This window comes from Dermacentor silvarum, chromosome 5, assembly GCF_013339745.2.
Source record: "Dermacentor silvarum isolate Dsil-2018 chromosome 5, BIME_Dsil_1.4, whole genome shotgun sequence".
Taxonomy (NCBI): Eukaryota; Metazoa; Arthropoda; class Arachnida; order Ixodida; family Ixodidae; genus Dermacentor; species Dermacentor silvarum.
This window is the reverse complement of record NC_051158.1, coordinates 96218256-96243561: the sequence shown is the minus strand read 5'-3', so window position 1 is coordinate 96243561 and position 25306 is coordinate 96218256. Positions and strand designations below refer to the sequence as shown.

Sequence of the window (25306 nt, the reverse complement as noted above, 5' to 3'; positions counted from 1 at the left end):
ACTTTTAGAGTGATTATTTCTTTTTCCTTCTTTCATGAAGGACAGGAGCGAGAATAAGCAGGGTGTTCACCGTCGCAGTTTGCGCAGTGGAGTGGGTCGTACGGCCTCTATAGCTCTCAGAGCCGTGACCGAATCTTTGGCACTTAAAACAGTGTCGTGGGTTTGGTATGTACGGCCTGACATTGATTTTCATGTAGCCTGTTTCGATCTGTTCGGGGAGTGTGCTGGTGCAAAAAGTGAGAATGAGGTGTTTCGTCGGAATTTGGATGTCACCAAATGAAACGAGATTTGTCAGCTTCTCACACTGTACTTTGTCACGAATTTCAAGGAGAAGGTCGCCACTGGCCATTTTTGTGATTTTGTATCCGGGGCCCAGAGTGTCGGTGAGGCACTTCGCGACAAAAAATTGTGATAGCGTTCTTACAGACTTTTGGGGAATTTCAGTATGGATCACATGGAACCGTGAAAAGGTTTCCCTGCTCTTGGCAAAAAAGGTGAAAGATTCATCGGTGTGCCCTCTATTCAAAAGAGGGCGATCAGGGAGTTTTGGAAGGAGCTTAAAGCCATAAAATATGTAAATTTCGGCAGCTGTGCCAGCCGCCCACCACGGAGCCCAACAAGGGGACGCGGCAAGATTCTGCATATACAAGACCTGCCAGCGCCAGCAGTACACAGCCACCATTAACCTAATGTATATACCCAAGAGTGGATATCAGTAGCGCACCCAGGATCTCTGCCAGCGGGGGGTTGACAGTTTGCCAATACCATCTAAACAGCACTAATTTCGATTTCTTCACGGGAAATTGTCAAAAAATGCGCTTTTTGCGAGTGTGCAGACGATTGCGCGTCTTACATCTTAGTTGCAGTACTCAAATGCGTAAGGAAAGAAAAGGGGTTAAACAAAAGGGGGGTTAACTCGGCCTCAGGGGGGGGGGTTAACACCCCCGATTTCCCCCCCCCCCCCCCGTCCGTGCGCCACTGGTGGATATGTTACACACGGTTAACCCTTGCCACCTAAAAATTCGGACGTAAGAAGAAGTGAAAAGAGGACAGGAAAGATGAAAAGGTGAGAGATAAAGACAAAGATTGGAGAGTAGGACAGGAAAAGGCAACGGCCGTTTTCCTCCAGGTGGTTAAGTCTGGAGGCGCCGTCTATGTGAAGCAGAGGCCAAAGAGGTGTGTTGCCTCCGCCGAGGGGCCGTAAAAGTCCGAACACCCGGCATCGGCTCAACCCCCAGGATCCCCCTTTCCCCAGACACGGCTAAGCCGCGCATGTCTACACGCGGGAGGGTCCAACCCTCGTGTGCTCGGGTCCGTGGTGTCGCAACACACCAAACGCCTGCTTACGCAGACGCCCCTGCGGGCCTAGTCAGGGCAGTGAAGCTTTCGCTATCAACCAGGCTTAACCAAACCTACGCCACAGCATTTTATTGCGATAGCAATTATATGGACACTTCAACCAGATTTCTGCCGTCGGCGTAGCCGTCGCCGTAGTCGTCGCCGTGAGGTTCCGTATAGATAAAATCTTCACCGCGCGCCGTATGCCCGAGCGGAAGCGTGCTGGGACGCGCGCTATCACGGAGAGCGAACGCACTCAATCTCCCACGCGCAAGCAACGAAGCGGGAATCCAGCGCCGGAGGGAGCGGGGGGGGGGGGGGGGGGCACTTTTACTGTGGCAACAACCGCGCTCGTCGCTCGACCGCACGGTCTCTTATCTCTCCCACGCGCAAGCAAGGAAGCGGGAAGCCAGCGCCGGAGGGGCGAGGGGGGGGGCGGGGGGGGCGCACTTTTCCTCTGCCAACAACCGCGCTCGTCGCTCGCCGCACCGTCTCTTATCTCCACACGGATCTGACCTTTATGCACTATGCGTTCGCCGCTCAGTTTCTGTTGAAGCGATAGACCGCACGTACCTTCGCCCGCTGCTGCGGCGTATATATGCGCTTGCTGCCAGCGTTTTGACAGTCGTTGTCTGCAGTCATTCAGTGTGATCTATTCATGTTTGTTTGTGCGCGCTCACACCACGCTTGTTCATTCAGTTAGTAATAGTCGGGCCACATTTTCCAACGCACGCTACACATGTAATGCTGCCCAGATCGGCAGTGCAGCGCTACAGGTGTGTCCCTTCGCACGCGCGCTGCCGACGGGAAGCGCTTCTCATCAACACCACCGTTTCACACGCGCCTTCTCGTGGTCATCGAGTCTCTCTTCATGTCGGTCTACTTACGCCGCAGCACACCTGGTTGCTTAATCAGCTTATGTTTACTACAATTCATATTGCTACCAAAGCCGCTCACCTTACTTCGTATGACATTGCTGTGTTGCTATCGCATTCATTGCTTCGCCCTTAGGGCGAAACTGTGACATTTTTTAATTTCTACTGAGCGCATTTAGTGTTGACACAGCGGCTTATGCAAGCACAGCAGCTCTGAATACAAAGTGCGGCACCGTCAGTAGGCTCTCCTTTTCCCGGTCAACCAGTGTCTATTGACATGAGTGACCTTTTTTGGGTACAGATATCACTGAGGACCGGCCGTCTTGTTGTATAAGACTTTCACATTAAAGCAGTGTGTTCCGACTTCAGGACGTTTGTTGCGGTACCATAGAAGACCAAAGTACCAAGAAGCCTTCCTCTCTCACCTACGTGGAGGGAAACATGTGACTCTTTCCACACTTCCCCGGCCACTGATCGGCTCGACAGAGCAGTAAGGTGCATCCACAGCTATCTTGCCTTTATCTATTGCTTTAAAACCACATTAATGCACTAACTTCAGAAAGGGCGTCATCATTTTTACTGTAGCAGCAGAACAGATTCAGTAGTGGGGACAGGAGCCTGGTAATTGTAACGTTGTTACAGAAGTGCGACACATTTCAAGTCACGAGAGAAACAGCACGGTCCCGAAGGGGGCCCCAGACACCACGAGAGAAAGTACCGCACTCCTAACGTCACCAGAATTGCGCTTTCGTGTTACCTGAACCTGGATAAATTTCTCAGTTGAATTTCTTTCGTGGCATCAGAAGTTTATTTTGGGACAGCAAAAATTTATCTCAAGCAAACTTTAATCCCGCTTAGAGGATTCTGACATGCTGCGACAAAATTCACTTGGTTTACCTCTGTAGCTGTAAGTACGAGAGCCGCCGGTAAAACCACATTTCAAACGGGTACTCTTCGAGGCTTTTCCGGGCACATAAGTATCGTATATGTGTCTGCGTACAATGAGATTGGTGTAAAGATCAAGACATGCACTGTTTTGGCTCTCACACAAAAATGATGCTACCAGCAGCAGAAGTTTTGCGGCTTCAATTATTGCATAGATAAACAAAGGCGAATGGTGTGAATAAAATAAAACGACTTTAATTCGTAATCAGGTGTTGTTCTTGGTATAAAGGCTGCACAGCATTTGTATTATTTATAACTTCGTTTGTGGTCACAAGCCAGCACTTTATTGCGCGTTTAAATGAGTGAGGAAGGAACCGAATGTCCGTACAATATTTATTGAGATGCAAGTGTGGCGGGATGTCCTTGTGCTTCTGAAAAGGGTTTATTGTATAATGGCAGGTTTTTTTGATGAAGTAGTGTAGGCCCCATATATTTGAGAACGTGACAGCCGTTTTTCTTTCTACACATGTTGATTCAGATTTGTCATTTGTTATATGATTTAGGATTTTCGACGTGCACTCAAATACGTGGGAATATTTGAACGCGCTACGTAAAGTAGGTCGCGCCTGTCCATGATCTCACTGAGTACTCAGGGGTACATGTTTGCATAGACGATGTTGTCCGATTGACGGAGTGATTCCCACTGCCATGTGCCCCTCTCACGACGCTATCACCTAGGTTTGCGACTTGCACTCGTGGCACTCAGTGCCGTTGAACTGCCCTATGCACGCTGCGTAGGCCATGACGTAGGGAATGTACGTCTGGTCATGGACGCCAGTGAAGAGGTGCGCCCAGGTTCCCTTGGCGTAGACGGCCACGTCCTCACCACCATGAGGGGCGAACCTCATGGGGAATGCCGCTTGCTGCCGAAAGAAAGTGTCCGCTGATGGGAAGAAAAGTGCATCAAAGTTAGGTAATAAGTAACATTAATTCAAATGAAAGAATAAAACAGAAAAGCATTCAGCGTCGAACTATATTGTTGTGCGGAAAAAGGTAAGTGAAACATTAGCTACAGGTAAGACAACTTACTTGTGTTTTCTAATGTCACATTCACAAGCGGTCCATACCCTCCTGGTCCCACGCCGTAGGAAAGCACGGTGTATTCAACCGGGTTTTCTGTCTCTGTCTTTCCAGCAAAACCTTTTTTTTTCAAAGTATAGAAAAATCAACTGTAGCTATTGTAAAAATAAAGCGTAGGCGTGCAAACAATTGTCTGTTTGGAATTTCATGAAAAGAGCAATTCCCGAAAGCAGTGACCAAAAGAAAAAGGCTACTTTTTCGGCCGTGCCATGTTAGGAGTGGTTGACGTCAAAAATTGTATAACTGCTAGTACCAGTATACGTTGATAATACCATGAAATAATCCATTCAGCGCATATATAATTGCGTGGAGAAATTGATGCAAGTGAGTGTTGAAGGTAAGCCCACTCAGTAGGTTTGAAGGCACTAGCGTCAGTTGCGAGATATTAAAGTCATACTGCGAAGGTATGCATGAAACGTTTTGTAATTACAGTTATTTCGTAATTTAAAAAATAATTATGCAACAGTTATTATTACCCAGGTTCGTGCTACTGACAGCGCAAGTCCTGTGTTTTACGCATCTCGAAGTTCAATGCCTTGTCGTAAAAAAACGGTAGTTGACATTTTATGTATAAGAAATGAGCCCATCATTGATTGCGGTAGAACTGGCAATCTTCACCAAGATTTGCCCATAGCGCAGAGGCCATTGTGGCAATAAATATCGTAGTTGAGCTAAGTCGAATGTATTTTTGTAGTGCCCCAGAAAATACGCAGAACAGTGCCGGCTTTCAATGGCTAACCAGATATACTTAATTTTCTTCTTGTATTAGCCTAAATCAATGCCAAGCCAGTTATCAGATCGCTACTATATTGCAATACTGTATAGTGCTAGCCACGTACTCTGCTGTTTCTCTACCTTTATCTTTAGGGATACACTTTCAATTTCAATCATTGCTAGCGTGCTTCTCAAGTTCCTTGGAAGACACTTGCTGACCATTATACTTAGGCAACATCAGGTAGCCTGGGAGAGGACGGATTACATACAGTTCTGCTCAAAGATATCGGTAAGTGACTTTTCGTGACCTTCGAGTAGTGGTGATAAAGACGCTACATTTTACTTTAATCCTTGCAGTATTTCTTAATATACTTATGCTACATAGTCTCCCTTTGTGTTATATTAAACGTTCCACACTTATAGATGCTGAATGCCCTCTGGATGTTATGACACTCTATGGAACATTACCGGCCTACATTTTAATGTACAAAGCTCTGCTACAATTTTACAATTTATGCCTTCAAGCATTCAATACTTCTGCGCCATTTTCTCATGTGCTCCTGCTCAACATGAGCGAGGGTAGACATGTTACCCCCCCCCCCCTCATTGATGAACTGTAGAGCATTGTTGTGGTTCCACGTGCATTCGTTTTGAGAATGCACATAACAAAAAGTTTTCAAGTTGGGAAATATTCTAATGCACTATTTGTTTAGATGTGATTAAAGATTCTTGAAGCACTTATTCAAGAGTCACTAAACCAATCAAGAATATTCAAGCCGACCTTTTCATCAAAAACTTCGGAAATATGAGTTTCCATGGCAGTCACTGAGAAGCTTAGCTCTTTCGACTCGTCAGCATTTAAATTGTAGCTAGAGCCAATTTTACAATTGAGGTAGTCGTGCCAAAGGGGCCAATTCCCATTCGGGTCGGCAATTGTTTTTTTTTTGTAGTACAAGCCTGCGATGGTGAACCGGTGGTTTAGACTAGAGTGGCAGAACAGGTGCCAATGGAGCATAGATGCACACAAGGACGACAGAGGAGAAGCTGGTATGGTGAGATTGTGAAAGTAGCATCGGCAGACGCCGAACAGTGTTAATTCTAGGGCGCGTGGAGAGGCATTAGTCAGTCAGTGAAATTATAAACGATAAGCTAAAGCAGAAGAAATGCTTAGAAACGTTACTATATACCAAGGATGTTGGTTCCTCGTGCTGGGTGGCCTGCAATGTTTAAGGTGTGAGAATGATCTGCCGTAACGACGATAAGGGTTTCATTTTCAGGAAGCATTTGTGATATTGCTCCAACCACTCCTTCAAACTCCACGGTCTCCTGAAGGGCGTGCTGCGCGAGGTTAAGGTGATGAGCGTGGTCGATGCGTCCACCTACAAAGGAAAGGGAATTAGACACTATCACAACAAGTTAAGAATAACCGCCCAATTCAGCGGTGTGCAATATCGGCACTTCGAAATACTACTTGATGTGCGCGTCTTTCTTTTGTATCAGTGTGTTAGTTCGAAAGTCTGATGTTGGCTTTCCTGAGTATTGTTTAGGCTTGATTGTTTCGAACAGAGCAGTTCATTGCCACTATCTCAACAAGAGTGCGAAAAATTGGAGGACGCTTAAGCATCGCCTTTAAGAGTGGAACACGATAGCATTATCGGACCGCGTTCGCATCGCATTTTTCTTTCAGTAGGCTTCACTGCAAAACAGAACCTGGGAAAGCCAGCTTACAAAGACCAAGCTTACACCGATCCTCTAAGTAGGTTTCACTTTTAAACAGGAATGCATTGCTGGGAAGATTTTCCAGGGGCAATATAAGTCGTCTTATATTACAATGTGAATGCCCTAGGACCTTTTTTTATTATTTTATGAATTGTTTGCTATTGCCCCGACACGCGCGCGTTTCCAAAATGCATTAGGCAGGCCAAGTCGTCATTTGACGAGGATGCGAGCGCGATGGGGATAAGATATTCGCAAGTAGCCTACCCGAGCACGCCGCCATTGGTATGGTAGAAATGCTGGCAAAAGGGGTTTGTGTTTGAGTTTCCTCGTAACAGATTTACGTTTTCTCGTACATTCAAACAAACGTCCGACACCACTATGTCTGTAGTTGGTGGCTAAGTCGTACTTTGCCATTTTTCTGACAGGTTTTACTGTGAGAAATAAAATTTTTGTTCACGAACACCTGGCACTACGCGGAGGGTCTGCGTGGTCGGGATGGTTCGCGATGATACCTCCACGGACGCCGACATCCACGCCGACGCCGGATTTTCTGAAGCACACAAACAACCTTACACAATGCACTGAATGCATTGGCAACGCTAGGAATTCAATGCATACAGAGATAAACACGCAACAGCGCAATTCATGATGCACAGGGTGCGGCAGAGCAAGCTCAGTAAGCAAGCTGATTTTGTTATCTTTCGATGCGACTCCCAATCCTGCACAGGCAATGTGAGCACGAGTCACAGCCAACCGAACATCCTGAACACAACGACGCGAAGTCACTAGACGCAGCTGCAGCCGTCAATAACACGGCTCCAACACGTGCTAAGCGGGTAAATGCACTGCTGTAATGTAATGTAAAAGCTAAGTGCTGTAGCGGGTAAATTCGCGGCGAGATTTCTTGGTTAATTACGATGCCTAACATAATATTTGAAGGTGCCGCTGATGCGCATGTACAATTATATGATGCTTCTGGATGCATTTAGTGTCTACCGTTCATGAAATATTTATGGGCCAAACTAGTGACAGGTCATATACCGTGCAACTTTCACTTGCTTAATTACGATGGTTCGCTCTTGTTTGTTTTGATGCTCTCGACGTGAATAGACCATTTTACAAGGATTCAGACTTGTATTTATTGTTTAAGATTTCTTTTCTCCATCTATTTTGTAAAGAAACCATCAATCTGTTGAAACGTGCATGGGTCACTGCCGAAGCCAGTGCAACTTACGTTACACCTAAATTCCTACAACCTTCTTCTTGTGAATGTGATCTACATAGTCTCTGCCAATAAAACAGGCACCTTTCATTTGAATAGACAGCCATGGACATACACTCCCGCTACTACATCAAGACGGTGTATTATAAGAGTGGAAGAAAGCCACGTTTGTGACCATTGGCAATAGTGGCAATAGTGGCATTGGCAATGTGACCATTTGTGACCTTCTTGGCAATAGGATGTGACGCCCTTCGACTTGCGCAAATGTTCCCGCTAGGTACTTTCGTATACAAGAGCGACATTTCTCTGCCACTTCAGGAGAAGAGGGGCTACATTTGTGTTTGCGCTATTTTCATCATATTAAGATACAATATCCCGCGCCATATCGTTCTACACAAACGTTTTTATGTCAATTCGGCCGCATTGTTAACTTTTGGCTGATGTAGGCGTCTTCACAAAACACGCTTGCTCTGGCACATTTTGGAGTGTCGACAAGCAATGATGTTCGTCACAATCTAAAGGCCAGTTCGACCAGTGTACGCTGATGTGCAACGTAGCCATCGCAGCGTGGTACCTGCCGTATTGTTGATGACCCATCGCTGGTTGTACTCGTCGAGCTTCGCGGCCCATTATACCACCAAAATGTCTTCACTAGTAACACTGATCGTGTCCCCATCTTTTCTCAGCATCTTCGATCTACTATTAACATGGTTATTGTTGCATTTGTAAAGGAAAAAATAACCTATAACAAACCAATCAACAGAAAAGCAATGGCTTCGTCAGTATTCAGTGATAGGCCTCTTCCGCTTACGTCGTTAATGTTACGCAGAAACTTGACACTACAACTCAGTATTGCCCCTCAGGCATCTCCGCGCAATTTTCCAGATTACAACGATTGCGTTTTCGGTTTTCAAGTTAACGGGATATAACACTTCGTTTAAACCAATTTCCTGTGAACTTTTCTTACTAAAATTCAATAAACCATTTCCACGTGGGGTATCTTTCTTACGATAATTCTTGCACTTTCGGGGGCTAAGTATGTTTGTATGTATCTACCCGTGCTCCCACCAACCTGGATCACTTTGTATTTTATGGTTGAACAGTTAGAGCATCGAGCAGATCAGCTGATAGAACTGGGTTCAAAAAGTACCATCGGGCCAACACTTGGCTAACAGTGGCTACAATGCTTTAATGCGAATCCCACTAATGTCAAATTTCATTGTGAGGAGGGTTCTGCCAGATTTTCGTTCCTCTTCTTTCCTACCCAGCCTTTGGCTTCTCGCCATTGACTTCGTTATAATCTTTCACGTCGACACTTATTTTCGGAATGATTGAGAGTGGTGCGCCAGCCAATCTGTTATACGAACGCTTAAAAGGTTGGCTAGAGTATTATCAAGGCGCACTATTCTTTGCTTCAGCTAGGACGGAGTGGAAGAATAGAAGGTAGAATGTTTGAGTGGTAATCTTTTCGTGCGAAGTCTGAATTGTTGCTGGGCACAATAACTTATCAAGCGAATATTTGTTGTCTTACCCTCACGGGTGGCGTAGCTGCTGCCTGCTCGGTCGGTCAGTATTTCGGAGGTTAGCCATGTGACCATATATGAAGGTCATATTTGCGCCGAAGGGAAGTACGAGCGAATGGGCTTATACGCTGACGGTAATAGTAGTGCGAGTAAGCACACCTCTGTTCGGCCTGAACAACACAAAAAATATAAATACCTTCACAAAACCGGAACAAATATTCTCAAGTCACAGGCATCTGCACGATCACCTGTTAATAGAATAACATCGAATATTTAATTGATTCTTTTTTGATTTGGTATGTACAACTTGGTGTTTACTCAAACTAGGCCAATCCTTAAAAATATCTGTGTGCTACTTTGATGCAGGCACAGAATTCCTAAATATAGCCCAGATATCTGTCGTACATCTCGGTACATAGACCTGTCATCACCATTCTTCTCGCAACAAGGATCCTGCATCGCCTTCATGCTTTTGACATCGCTGGCTATCCGTCCCACTGTGCATCTTCTTGGTTTGGAGGTTGCACTTCCCCATAGCTTGTGAGCGATGTAGTGCATACACATAAAGGTTGCATGGTAATAAAGTTGTGACCTTTCTGAGGATAAAAAAACATTATATGAGATTACAGGTTCCATAGGATGGAAGTAAGCAAAATTGTGTGCATCGTTGTTGTACACGAATTTATTTAATAGGTTTCCTAAAGCTTCGCTTCCAATATATTGTAACAGATTCTTCCAAAATGGGCAAGGAAGTGCAGCAGGCATGCTGACACTTTACGCCCCGTTCTGTTTCCTTCTTCTGCATATCTCGACTTTTATAGGAACGTGTTCAACTGTCACTGCCTGGGATCATGCCGCCGCTGCCGTTTCGTCACCGTGATTTACAGCGCCTCCTTCCAAGAAGACCGTCAACACGTCATGGACTGTGGACCCTGTTTTTCTCGCCTGGAGGACGTCGTCGCCTACGTCATCGGTTTACCCCGAGAAGATAAAGACTGTGCTGTGGTACGATTTCCTCAGTGGGTAAGGAAGAGCGGCAGGCATGCGGACATTTTACGCCCCGTTCTGCTTCCTTCTTCGGCAGGTTGGCGATTATCGTAATAGACGTACTATAAATGTTTGTACGCTGATTCTTGCTTGCCGATAAGTGATTTTCCATACAGCCTTTGAATGCGTACTGGTTTTTAAAAGTGTTAGTATGAGCAGGCGACATTGAATTAAACTCAGGGCCGAATGACGCCTCAGAAATCCTTGCTGCTATTTCCGCGCTATTCGCAAAGTTGGATGAGCGTCACGACGAGCCATTGTCAGTTCTTTCCCAGGTTAAAGGAAATCAGCAGCAATTAGAACAAGCAGCTTCTGATTTGGCTGCTGGACTATCCGCTGTTGAGTTTGTGGTTGACTCATTAGGCAGACAAGAAAATTGCAGGTGACCTTAGTAGCGCTGTAACCGACGCTGTGCGCTAAGAATCGTCGACAATAAATGCGCGCTTAGATGATCTCGAAGACCGATCACGGCGGGAAAATCTTATCTTTTACAGCATAAAAGATAGCAGTGACGAAAACTGGTCCCAGTCAGAGAAACATGTTCGGGATATTCTTCGTGATGTTCTAAACCTTGCAATATCTGATGAAAGCATATGTCGTACTTACAGATTAGGCTCGTACATGGACAAGAAATGCAAACCGGTTATTGCGAAGTTCGCTTCCTCGAAACTAAAGGACAACTTTTTCTCCCAGCGATCTAAATATAAAAAATTCGGGCATTTCCATAAGTGACGACTTTTGTCGCGCCACTCCGTAGTCCAGGGGTAAACTAACCGAAATCGCCAACACCAGTGGCCATTCGTATTCTCTTCGGTCAAACAAACTAGATATCAACCATAACGGCTATATGTATTGCTTAGGCAGCGACCGTGTTTGCGACTTGTATTCCACGCCTAATCGCGCCGCTGCTAATAGCAGCACGTCTGCTGCAGTCACTAACAGTTCTTCGATTTCAGTGTCATAGCAACACAAAGGTTCTAGAGCAAAAGCCATTTCTATTGTCTTTTCCAATGTACGGAGTGTTTGTAATAAACGCGGTGACCTGTCCGCTATCATTGACACGTGCACTGCAGACGTCGTCATTCTGACCGAGACCTGGCCTTATAGCGATATAGATGACGTTCAAATATTTGAGTGCGATTGTACTTACACGTTTTATCGTTGTGATCGTAACTTGCGGTGAGGTGGCGGTGTATTAATAGTTCTGCGTGATTGTCTGGTTTCTAGCACTGTGAGTATCACTTCACCTCCGGAACTTGTATGCGCGCGTGTAGTTAGCGAATGCAAGAGATATATCTTCTGTGCCTGCTATCGACCGCCACCTTCTCCCGTTACATTTTGTGCTGACCTACATGATGCACTACACGAGCTTGTTACTCACTTTCCGTCATCTCCTATTTTTCTTCTTGGCGAATAAACTTTCCGGCAGGTAACTGGTTCAGTGGTTCTTCGCCTACATGTGATAGTTCTTCTGAGTGCTCTTCTTTCATCAATCTATGTCTGGACTTTATCCTTAAGCAGCTTGTACTTCAGCCTACCCGATGCACGCAACAATCAGCTAACATCTTAGATCTTATTATAATGACTGCACCCAATTTCATTCCTTCCTTAACATTCCTAGCGGGGTTGAGTGACCACTGTATTATTCACTTTGACATTCAAACTTCAGTCTCTACCAAGAAATGATCAAAATTCATTGGTGATTACAAAAATGCTGAGTGTTGTTATAAACAGTGAATTGGAAAAATTTATTGCTGACTATATGCCAAGTTTTCAAACCCGGTCCGTCGAAGAAAATTGGACTTTATTCAAAGAAAAGGTCACTGCGCTAATTACTGCGCACATCTTGAAAAACGTATTCAATTGAATTCTGATGCTCCGTGGTATAATGCACGCCTAAAACGTTCCCTCAACAGAAGAACAGACTATTTAGGCGTGCTAAGAAGACAAAGACAGCTGAGCGTTGGGATGCTTACTTTACTGCTAGTGATGCATATAAGGAGGCCATTCAGCAAAGTAAAGATGAGCTTTAGCAGTGAAATTTACCAACCCTACTTAAAGATGATCGGAAAAAATTGTGGAATGTGGTTACTAAAAGAAAACCCAACACAATAGTTCTTTACGAGCAGTGCAATAACCCCAAAAATGATCATGGCAGCTGCAATATTCTCAATGATCTATTTGCTTCATGTTTTACAACCACTTCCTCTACCAATCAACCAACTGTTCGCAATAGTGAATTTCTTCCAATGTACCCGGTAGTTATTTATTCTGGTGGCATTGCCTCTCTTATTCTAAGACAGAAACTTTCCTCCACCGCAGGCATTGAGGGCATTAATATCAAGTTTCTAAAAAGTACAGTTACTTACTCGTCATTCTTTTTTAGTGAAATATATGCCGAATCATTGCAGTCTGGCCGTATTCCATGTGAATGGAAGGTAGCGAAGGTGGTTCCGTTGCATCAATTGGGAATACACATTCATCTTTTAATTATTGGCCCATTTGATTTACCAGTGTCCCCTGCAAACTCCTTGACCATGTCATCTACTCGCACCTTGTGTTTTTTGTTGAAACTAATTGTTCACGACATGTTAACATGGTTACAAAAAATTATTTTGGTGCGAAACGCAGCTGGTTGCTTTTACAAATAATTTGTTTGAGGCAATTGACGACGAAAATATAGCAGGCTGTTTTTTTTTATTTTGCTAAAGCTTTTCGTACTCTTTCTCATCATTTACTCTTTATTAAACTCAGTGTTCTTAGTATTGATGATAACATTTTAAGCTGGACTAAGTGATTTTTGAGTAACCGTTAATGTCACCGTTAACAATCATCACTCAGATACTAGCCGCATAACATCCGGTGTTCCGCAAGGTTCACTTCTAGGGCCACTTCTGTTCCTAATTTATAATAGCAACTTAGCCACACAAGTAAGCTCCCACATAAAATTATTTGCAGACCATTGTGTTATCTACATTTCTGACAATACATCACATTTCTGACACCTGTGACAGCGCCGCTTTACAAGATGACCTTAACTCAATATTTTCCTGGTGTACAGATTGGCTCATGAGCCTTAATGTCAGTAAATCTGAACACGTGCGAGTCTCCCGCCGCCTATTGGATGACCCCACCTCCTATTTCCGGAGCAGTTCTTCGATAATGTCAGTAGCATCGTATAAATATCTTGGCTTTCATATCACCAATAATCTCTCATGGAAAATGCACGTTGACTTCATATCTAATAACGATAATCGCATGCCTGGATTCCTTCGCCGTCATTTTTCTTCTGCCACCGTGCCCGTAAAACTTCTTTATAAAGCTCTAATAAGGCCCAAACTAGAATATGCATGCACAGTTTGGGACCCTAGTTATCTCATTCTATCACAGGCTATTTAATCCACAGAGAACCGTACCACCGGCTTTATTCTGTTGAACTACTGAAGAACTGCAAGTGTATCTTCTATGAAAATTACCCTTAAACTTCCAGACCTTGTTCTTCGCCGTACCTACTTTCGGCTTTGTCTGTTTCACAAAATTTACAATGACACCCCTCTTAACAACCAATTGATTTTTCCTGCGTCCCACATGTCATCCCGCATCGACCATCAGTTTAAGGGAGGGGTTTTGTTATGCCCCACCGACACTCGCCTGAATTCGTTTGGTCCTCGTACCTGTAACGAATTGAACCACATCCCCGCCTGCATCGCCACCATAATCAACGATGACAACCTCAAGAAGTGTGCCAACGATTTTGTATCCCCCCCCCTTTGTAATGTCATCGGAAATAGAAATAAATATGTGTTGGATCTACTCAATTTACTTTTTTAAATTCTGTCAAAGCAGTCTGGGATGATATCGAAGGACAGCGGGGACACCTGCGAATGCAAAAACAACTAGGAGATAAGAAAAATGGCGATGTGCGTCTTTAAATTCTCTGTGACACGAACAAGAAGCCAAACACCGTGTGAGTACAAAGCAATGACGCGGAACTTTGCTCGTGATTGATTCAAAAAGGACGTAGTCAAAAGTACTAGCATTTATGAATCAGTATAACTGATTCGAACAAGGGGTTTGGCCAGCAACATAAAAGCAAACTTTGTTCTGGGCACTTGTTCATTTCCCTAGGGGCACTGCGCGGATATAGCTGCGCTCTCTGAAATCAACTCACGATTTCCTTTCGATCTCAGGACGTCGCAATGTATTCATTCCATTAGTGTTATCGGGAAGCGTTGCGCATACGCACGGACAAACACAGGAAAAAAAGAGACGCAAATGGATAGAGCGCAAACTATCAACTGGTTTTATTTGTCTAGAGGCTGCTATATATGGGCAGCTTTAACACGCGCCACAAAAATTAAGGGAACAAGGAAATTGGGGGGAGGAGGGTTCACAAATTAGGCCCACTTCAAATCAACAAAAGTTGAGCAGAAAATTATTTTCCGCGTGATGCCAGGTAACCGAAGTGTCACTTACGCAAGCATCGCCTTTTTTCTTGATATAAAAAGCTTCTGAAAGCTCACGGGCTGTTTTGTCAATACTCCAGCCTAAAATCTTAATGCTATAAAACATTGGCTCACATCTTTTGCAATGACGAAGCACGTGCGCTCCTTCTTTTTTTTCGAAGTGAAAAAGCATGCTCCCCCGCCCGTTCATTCGCGCAACGCCCTCTTTGGCCACACATAGAACGCGGCCCACATATTTGAGGTGGGCTTGATTTGCGACCCCACCCCCCGCCCCATTTTATTGCGATAGCAATTATATGGACACTCAAAAGCAGATTTCTGCCGTCGGCGTCGCCGTCGCCGTCGCCGTCGCCGTGAGGTTCCGTATGACGTCATTTGGAGAAGAAATCGTCGCCGCGCGCCGAACGCTGTATGTGCGAGTGAAAGGGCGCGAGGGGCGCGTCTTTCACGGGGAGTGAAGGCACGGCGGAGAACAAACGCGCGTTCTGCGCCGTGCTCGCTTAAGGGCTGCAGAAGTAGGCGTCTCTGTTCTCCTTCACAATCACTATGTATGTAGAGCAAACGCGCCTTCTTTCGACGAGCGAGAGGCCGTGGGGGAGGGGGAGGGAAGGGAGGCGACGTTTAGCTGCGGCACGCAGTGCCTATTTATATCAGAGGCTCCGGCAAGTCACTAACGCCGCACGCATTTTGAGCGAACGCGGGCAAAACGCCGATGGCGTCTTCAACAGTTCTGCGTGTTGCCGATGTTGCTGCATGTCCAAGTTTATACAGCTGATAAAGCTAATATCATTACTCCGTATAGCTCTCTACAAGTTTGCTATCGCAATTGATGCTTCGCCTTTCAGGTGAAACTGCGACAACTTTTTTTCCCCCTTCCTTTTTTGTGGCACGTGTTAAAGCTGGCTGTATAGAGGAGCCTCTACACAAATTAAACCAGTTGAGAGTTTGCGCTCTATCCGTTTACGTCTCTCTTTTTTCTGTGTTTGTTCGTGTGTATGCTCAACGCTTCCCGATACACCTATGCACCAACTCGACCAGCAAGAAGTTCTTCTAAACTACTGTTATTATGGGCTCGATATACTCCGACGTAACGTCGACGCGCGCGCACGCTGGGCACAGCGACGTTACGCTAGCAAAACGCGAGGCGCGACTGACGCGGCCAGCGTCCGTCGGCGCGGCCCGGCGGCAGCCGGCGCGAAATGCAACATGCTTCATTTCGCGCCGACGACGTTACCCAGACTGCACCGCGTCCGCGTTTCTTTCCGCGCGGCGCTCGCTTTCCGCGCTCTGCTCTGCTCTACTGAGCATGCGCTGCTTTGGCTCCGGCCGCTGCGACGGGCCGCGTCGCGTTGGACTATAGGGCAGGCGGATTTGCGCCTGGCGGGGGATCGCCGACGTGACGCGACGAAACGAACGCCGGCGCGCGCGCGCATTGTGAACGCCGGAGTATAACAGAGCCTTTAGTTTTAACACGAAAGTGTTTTATGCCGGGGTCCACCAAGACTTCACTGACGTATTTCCGTCACGGAAATACGTCAGCTTACAATGTCATCATCATCATCATCATCATCATCAGCCTATATTTATGTCCACTGCAGGACGAAGGCCTCTCCCTGCGATCTCCAATTACCCCTGTCTTGCGTTAGCGTATTCCAACTTGCGCCTGCGAATTTCCTAACCTCATCATCCCACCTGACTTTCTGCCGTCCTCGACTGCGCTTCCCTTCTCTTGGTATCCATTCTGTAACCCTAATGGTCCACCGGTTATCCATCCTACGCATTACATGGCCTGCCCAGCTCCATTTCTTCCGCTTAATGTCAACTAGAATATCGTCTACCCCCGTTTGTTCTCTGATCCACACCGCTCTCTTCCTGTCTCTTAACGTTACTCCTAAGATTTTTCGTTCCATTGCTCTTTGTGCGGTCCTTAACTTGTTCTCGAGCTTCTTTGTTAACCTCCAAATATCTGCCCCGTATGTTAGCACTGGTAGAATACAATGATTGTACACTTTTCTTTTCAACGACAGTGGTAAGCTCCCAGTCAGGATTTGGCAATGCCTGCCGTATGCACTCCAACCTAGTTTTATTCTTCTGTAAATTTCTTTCTCATGATCAGGGTCCCCTGTGAGTAATTGACCTAGATAAACATATTCCTTTACAGTTTCTAGAGGCTGACTGGCGATCCTGAATTCTCGTTCCCTTGCCAGGCTATTGAACATTATTTTTGTCTTCTGCATATTCATCTTCAACCCAATTCTTGCACTTTCTCGATGAAGGTCCTCAATCATTTGTTGTAATTCCTCTCCATTGTTGCTCAATAGGACAATGTCATCTGCAAACCGAAGATTGCTGAGATATTCGCCATCGATCCTCACTCCAAATCTTTCCCAGTCTAAGAGCTTGAATACTTCTTCTAAGCATGCAGTGAATAGCATTGGAGAAATTGTGTCTCCTTGCCTGACCCCTTTCTTGATAGGTATCTTTCTACTTTTCTTGTGGAGAACCAAGGTAGCTGTGGAATCATTGTAGATATTTGCCAAGATATTCACGTATGCCTCCTCCACTCCTTGATTACGCAATGCCTCTATGACTGCTGATATCTCTACTGAATCGAATGCCTTTTCATAATCTATGAAAGCCATATAGAGAGGTTGATTGTAGTCCGCAGATTTCTCGATTACCTGATTGATGGCATGGATATGGTCCATCGTAGAATATCCCTTCCTGAAGCCAGCCTGTTCTCTTGGTTGACTGAAGTCAAGTATTGTCCTGATTCTATTGGAAATTATCTTGGTGAATATTTATACAATACTGAAAGCAAGCTAATGGGTCTGTAATTCTTCAGTTCTTTAACGTCTCCCTTCTTATGGATAAGTATAATGTTGGCGTTCTTCCAGCTCTCTGGTACACTTGAAGTTGTGAGGCATTGCGTATAAAAGGCCGCAAGCTTTTCAAGCATGATATCTCCTCCATCTTTGATTAAATCTACTGTTATTCCATCTTCTCCAGGCGCTTTTCCCCTGGTCATATCTTTCAAGGCCCTTCTAACTTCATCGCTAGTTATAGAAGGAGCTTCTGTATCCGGTTCATCACTATTTCGAATGGAAGAAGCTTGGCTGTTTTGGCTACTGTACAGGTCAGTATAGAATTCTTCTGCTGCTTTTACTATGTCATCGAAATTGCTGATGATATTACCATGCTTATCTTTCAGTGCATACATCTTGCCTTGTCCTATGCCTAGTTTTCTTCTTACTGATTTCATGCTGCGTCCATATTTTACGGCTTCCTCAATTTTTCCCACGTTATAATTTCGAATATCCCTTACTTTCTTCTTGTTGATCAGTTTTGAAAGTTCAGCGAATTCTATCTGATCTATTGAGTTGGACACTTTCATGTTTTGTCGTTTCTTTATTAGGTCCTTTGTTTCTTGGGAGAGCTTCCCTACAGGAAGCTCTCCCAATGTACACGAACAATGTACAATGTACACTTACAATGTACACGAACATAATACAAAGAAAGAAGCCAGAAGAAAAAGTTCCACAAACATGCAAAATTTGGAAATCGAACCCACGACCTCTCGGTCCGCGACGATAGATCGCCGAGCGCTTAACCCATTGCGCCACAAACGCATTTGCAGAGAGCTACACAGACGCGCCTTATATATCTAACACTCCTCCGTGTACCCGCGCTCTTGCTCGGGGCGGTGCCGCCGCCTACGAGCAGAAAAGAGAAGTACTGCATTATGACACTAACGCGCACCGACAGTGAACGCTTCGGTGGTCTCAGCACTACGACGCCTCGATGCCAGCATTCGAAGGGACGCTGGCATCAAGAAGCACTACCAACGCCACCTAGGTGGCGTTCACCGTACTCAGCACAGCGGAGCGTGGCCTCCGCAATTAGCTCTGAAAATGTTTCTGAAGTTGATCGCGGAGGCTGCAATTACGACGCGCTGTACGCGCTGATTTGACTCGGTGACGATTCAGTTAGGTGCTTTGTCTTGCGCGTTGTATTAGTGTGTCAGTTACGTGCTTCGTCTTTCGCGTTGTGCTAGCGTGTGCAGCGTAGTGCAGCTTCCATATGCACGACGGTTGCTCATGGTCATCGACGTTGGTAGTCGTGATGGAGGAAGACGTGCCACCAGGCGTCAGCGTGGGTGCATCAACGCCTAAGGGCGCTTTAGCCACAAAACACCAATAGACATTATATATCAATGTGCAATAAACATTACACTACTTCTGTGAAGACACGTTTCACTTTCGTGTTCTATACCGATTCCTATATAAGAGGGATCAACCACATTTTTTTTGTAATGAAGTGCGGACATTGCAATGTAACTGCCAAGCCGCAGAAAGTGTTTTCCTTAGAAATATTCTTCCACAATGCGTCACATTTTATACTCACGAATACACAGAAACAGCTTTTGTGAAGTTTAGACTTCCGCGACCAAATATTTATAAACATGACTTCTCGGCAGCCAATCAATCATGGCCGTGCAATGGGCGTGCTTTCAAAGATTGTAGCCAAATATCTGAAGACCATGTGCGTTTATTTCCCGGAAATGTATAGCATAAGCTAGAGAGAAAACAAGCGCACCCTAGACTGCACTTGGGTTCCTGCACATCATGTCCGGCAGCAGTCTCGAAAAATAAATGAAGGTGCTTTATGCTTAATCGTAAATGAAAATATGTATTTTACGGCGCGATAAATTGAAGACACCATGCATTTAACCTCTTTTGAGTACATCTTACAGAGCAAGTTCTTTTCTTTGGTGAGGTTGTCCGTAGCACGTCATATCAGAGACAGGAGATGCGCTCTTCAATGTGGCCAATTATGTCCTCTACGTACTGTTTGTACCGTAGCTACCTACTGTTTCGTACGTAGCCATTGGTGCTGTTTCAAGGATGATGCCCTGACAGTGTTTAGTGTTGTGCGGAGACTAGTTTGGAATTCTGTAGACGAGAACGTGAAATGTGAAGTCCAGAAATGATCCTTTGCTTTACGGTGTCAAATTTTTAGTCATACTTTTGATGATAACAGGTGATAATGCGTTATATACGTATAAAGAATGTCTTCAATACACGACGCGTGTAGTTTTTCTAGTGCTAGTTTACCAGTCAAATTAGCCAAAGTTTTAATTAATTATTCTATAGATGCAAGCAGAAGCAGACGGGCTAGCCATTTCAGTAGAAATGTTTAGTTGAAACAATTGTTCATACGCACCTTCCGCGAGCAAAACAAAGCCTTTAGGGTTCTTCGAAAGTATTTCCACTGCAACCTTTACCATGTCACCTAGACCTGGTGTTGTTTTGTTGTATAGCTGACGATTTAACCAGTACGGCATGAAGTCACTGTCGAATAGACCTGAAATTATTGTTCTGGATGAACACTCACTTGTGGGCCAAGGTACCGTTATTACCATGCTAATAAATATGCAAACTAAACTTGAATGCAGTTATCAGCGTACACTTCACCTATTGGTAGTGAAATACAGAATCTGCGAGATTAAGGACATTCATTTGACCCCGAAACTAGAGAAAATGTGCAGCATACACATCCATTATCAACATATTCATAATAGTTTCCCATTTTCTTCTCGACACTCTGATGTGTTTGCAAAAGATTGTGAGCTTGTTGGCTTTCATATTGTACATTAAAGCAAGTGCACATCAAAAATGCAAATAAAAACCAACGTCATACCTATAAATCTAGCTTTAGCCTTACATTGAAAAATAGAAGCGTTTTCATTGAAAGCCAATAAAACAACGTAAATTAGACACCGGACTCACGTAATTCCGAGAGATGACAGCGCATTTCCACAATATAAGCTCGGTTGTTCGGTGTTGCTCTCTTACATAACGATTCGGGATCTTTTAAGACACATCTATTGCCTTTGTTGAGCCAATGACTTTTCATTAATTCCTCAAGAGTACTTCAATCTGCACAACTGGCCAATGCAATGGTTATAGAGATGGATCCTTGACAAATTAGTTCTTAGGTATATATTGTTGATTTTTTTATATGTAAATATTTAGAGACAGCAGGTATTGCATTATGTAAAATGTTGAAATATTACCGATTTTTTTGTTCGTAATCGTTCGACAATTTTTTTTTCTTACTTTACGGTTTGCCGCAAAACCTATCATGCTTAAAGGGCCCCTAAACCACCCAGAGGTCGAAATTTAGTTGTGGTGTTGCATTTATGCACGAGTCTACAGCGAACACGTAGCCGCGAGAATTTTTCGAAATGGTGCCGTAATATCGGAGTTACACGCGTTTGCTGGTTGAAACACGGCCCTCGCTTGTTTCGCTCTTTTCTTCGCTATTCTCCTCGTCGGCTGGTCTCTCCTTCTCGCCGAGTGCTCCTCCAAATGTCACGTGACATTCCTCGTCGCCAGCGCGCTTCGCAATACACTGTACACTTCCGGTTAAGGCACGTCCGCGCTAGCGGCAAATATACCGACGGCGAAGTGACCACCAGTGAAGTAGAACGTCTTCCGCGCGAGCGCTGTCCAAAGTATACGGCAGTTCGAACGGCGCACCGCCCGCTGCACGATCGACGCGCCAATCGACGACGCGCGAAGCTGCGCGCCTCTGCCGCCGGCGACGAAAACATCAGCTGCAGCTTCTGTTCCGACAAACATTATGTCCGCTAGATAAAGCCATGCATAAATTGTACATTTTATGAAAAGCAATATCCGCTGTCAAACGTTTAACATGAACGAGATCTCCATTACTTGTCGAGATCAGTTGCAGCGCACGTCTACCGACGCGAGACGACCGGCTCGGCTGTGCTCGCATCGCAGCGGACGGCTCTCCTAATATCAGCGTATTTTTCTTCTTTGTGTACTATTATTGCGAAGAGCGACAACAACGATAAGAAAGTGTTGCGGCTCGTGAGCGTGGGTAATTCATTTCGAAGCGCCGTCCGCTTTAGCTTTGAAGGGAACCAGAAAGGACTAGCGATGATATCGGCGCCGTCGAGCATCAGCGGCGGTGAGGCTGCCGCACAAATGAGTCCCAGTCTCATCCTCTCTACGTATGGCAAGGAAATCTCACCGTTCGCGAGAAAAACCGCTGTCGAACGGCGGCCCGCGAATGGTAAACGGCGTGCGGTGAGTTACCGTGCCGGTAACGTGGACGGGCCTTAGCCGCGGCGCAGCGCTTCTCGGCTACCCGCTGTTTCTGCGTGCCGGCCCGTGCTCATGCGAAGCGTGCCGCTGTGTGGCGCGCATGTATGGAAAGGCCAAAACTGTCGCACTCTGTTCGCGCAGCTAATCAGACCGCTAAGCACGACTGTGTTGGAACGCGAGCGATTTGGCACTTGCGTTGCGGGCTGTAATTACCTATTCGCAAGCGCGCACAAGCGAGAAACACGGCGAGGAAGAGCGGGGAGCGCGCGTACCTGCTGCTAGCAGACTTATCGAAGTTGCAGGTTCTTGCTCGACCAATAGACATCGTCGACCCGGTTGACATCACCAGATGCACCCTGGTGACATCGTGACGACCGCTGGGGATACCGGAAAGGCCAGGAGAGGAGGACGGCATTGTTTTTTTTAGGGGCGAAGCTCCTTAGGGCGTGGGACTGTCCTTCCTCCGTATGTAGCCACCTGTAGTTTTATGAACTGTTCACTAGATGGAGTAAGTCCGTAGCTCTGGTTGGCATGGAGACCGCTATGTATGTATGTATACGCATATATACATATATATGTATATGTATAGTATAACCGGAAGCCGACTTCCGCTTCCGTTTCCACTTCCGGTTCCGCTTCTGGTTCCGGAAGCCAGCTTCCGGCTTCCGGAGAACGCTTCCGGCGTTTTTCTCTCTCGTCCGTAGCTAGGTGCGCTGCGGTGCACAAGGGCGTTCGTTCCCGACGCGCGTTCTCTTTCTCTCGTTCCCGAAGCGCGCTCTCTTCCTCGTCCGTAGCTAGGTGCGCTGCGGTGCACAAGGGCGTTCGTTCCCGACGCGCGTTCTCTTTCTCTCGTTCCCGACGCGCGCTCTCTTTCTTTCTCGTCCGTAACTAGGGGCGCTGCGGTGCACAAGGGCGTTCGTTCCCGACGCGCGTTCTCTTTCTCTCGTTCCCGAAGCGCGTTCTCTTTCTTTCTCGTCCGTAGCTAGGTGCGCTGCGGTGCACAAGGGCGTTCGTTCCCGACGCGCGTTCTCTTTCTCTCGTTCCCGAAGCGCGCTCTCTTTTTTTCTCGTCCGTAGCTAGGGCCGCTGCGGTGCCCAAGGGCGTTCGTTCCCGACGCGCGTTCTCTTTCGTTCCCGAAGCGCGTTCTCTTTCTTTCTCGTCCGTAGCTAGGTGCGCTGCGGTGCACAAGGGCGTTCGTTCCCGACACGCGTTCTCTTTCTCTCGTTCCCGACGCGCGCTCTCTTTCTTTCTCGTCCGTAACTAGGGGCGCTGCGGTGCACAAGGGCGTTCGTTCCCGACGCGCGTTCTCTTTCTCTCGTTCCCGAAGCGCGCTCTCTTTCTTTTTCGTCCGTAACTAGGGGCACTGCGGTGCACAAGGGCGTTCGTTCCCGACGCGCACTCGCTTTCTCGTCCGTAGCTAGGTGCGCTGCGGTGCACAAGGGCGTTCGTTCCCGACGCGCGTTCTCTTTCTCTCGTTCCCGAAGCGCGCTCTCTTTCTTTCTCGTCCGTAGCTAGGGGCGCTGCGGTGCACAAGGGCGTTCGTTCCCGACGCGCGTTCTCTTTCTCTCGTTCCCGAAGCGCGCTCTCTTGCTTTCTCGTCCGTAGCTAGGGGCGCTGCGGTGCACAAGGGCGTTCGTTCCCGACGCGCGATCTCTTTCTCTCGTTCCCGAAGCGCGTTCTCTTTCTCTCGTTCCCGAAGCGCGCTCTCTTTCTTTCTCGTCCGTAGCTAGGGGCGCTGCGGTGCACAAGGGCGTTCGTTCCCGACGCGCGTTCTCTTTCTCTCGTTCCCGAAGCGCGCTCTCTTTCTTTCTCGTCCGTAGCTAGGGGCGCTGCGGTGCACAAAGGCGTTCGTTGCCGACGCGCGTTCTCTTTCTCTCGTTCCCGAGGCGCGCTCTCTTTCTTTCTCGTCCATAGCTAGGCGCGCTGCGGTGCACAAGGGCGTTCGTTCCCGACGCGCGTTCTCTTTCTCTCGTTCCCGAAGCGCGCTCTCTTGCTTTCTTGTCCGTAGCTAGGGGCGCTGCGGTGCACAAGGGCGTTCGTTCCCGACGCGCGATCTCTTTCTCTCGTTCCCGACACGCGTTCTCTTTCTCTTGTTCCCGAAGCGCGCTCTCTTTCTTTCTCGTCCATAGCTAGGGGCGCTGCGGTGCACAAGGGCGTTCGTTGCCGACGCGCGTTCTCTTTCTCTCGTTCCCGAAGCGCGCTCTCTTGCTTTCTCGTCCGTAGCTAGGGGCGCTGCGGTGCACAAGGGCGTTCGTTCCCGACGCGCGTTCTCTTTCTCTCGTTCCCGAAGCGCGCTCTCTTGCTTTCTCGTCCGTAGCTAGGGGCGCTGCGGTGCACAAGGGCGTTCGTTCCCGACGCGCGATCTCTTTCTCTTGTTCCCGACGCGCGTTCTCTTTCTCTCGTTCCCGAAGCGCGCTCTCTTGCTTTCTCGTCCGTAGCTAGGGGCGCTGCGGTGCACAAGGGCGTTCGTTCCCGACGCGCGTTCTCTTTCTCTCGTTCCCGAAGCGCGCTCTCTTTCTTTCTCGTCCGTAGCTAGGGGCGCTGCGGTGCACAAGGGCGTTCGTTGCCGACGCGCGTTCTCTTTCTCTCGTTCCCGAAGCGCGCTCTCTTGCTTTCTCGTCCGTAGCTAGGGGCGCTGCGGTGCACAAGGGCGTTCGTTCCCGACGCGCGTTCTCTTTCTCTCGTTCCCGAAGCGCGCTCTCTTTCTTTCTCGTCCGTAGCTAGGGGCGCTGCGGTGCACAAGGGCGTTCGTTCCCGACGCGCGTTCTCTTTCTCTCGTTCCCGAAGCGCGCTCTCTTGCTTTCTCGTCCGTAGCTAGGGGCGCTGCGGTGCACAAGGGCGTTCGTTCCCGACGCGCGTTCTCTTTCTCTCGTTCCCGAAGCGCGCTCTCTTTCTTTCTCGTCCATAGCTAGGCGCGCTGCGGTGCACAAGGGCGTTCGTTCCCGACGCGCGTTCTCTTTCTGTCGTTCCCGAAGCGCGCTCTCTTTCTTTCTCGTCCGTAGCTAGGGGCGCTGCGGTGCACAAGGGCGTTCGTTCCCGACGCGCGTTCTCTTTCTCTCGTTCCCGAAGCGCGCTCTCTTTCTTTCTCGTCCGTAGCTAGGGGCGCTGCGGTGCACAAGGGCGTTCGTTCCCGACGCGCGTTCTCTTTCTCTCGTTCCCGAAGCGCGCTCTCTTTCTTTCTCGTCCGTAGCTAGGGGCGCTGCGGTGCACAAGGGCGTTCGTTGCCGACGCGCGTTCTCTTTTT

The 25306-nt window shown here is 47.1% G+C and overlaps 1 protein-coding gene across 1 annotated transcript in view; it reads right to left on the bottom strand.

Moving 5' to 3' along the window:
• Window positions 1-3696: 3696 nt before the first annotated feature.
• LOC125945908 (alkaline phosphatase, tissue-nonspecific isozyme-like) overlaps window positions 3697-25306 on the bottom strand; it is a 45203-nt gene continuing 23593 nt past the window's right edge. The window contains exons 2-4 of the mRNA XM_049668300.1: window positions 6140-6331; window positions 4188-4298; window positions 3697-4041 (exon numbers count right to left, since the gene is read on the bottom strand). Of these exons, the coding sequence (XP_049524257.1) occupies window positions 3833-4041; window positions 4188-4298; window positions 6140-6331 (512 nt within the window). The 3' untranslated portion in view covers window positions 3697-3832. The remainder of the gene's footprint in view (window positions 4042-4187; window positions 4299-6139; window positions 6332-25306) is intronic.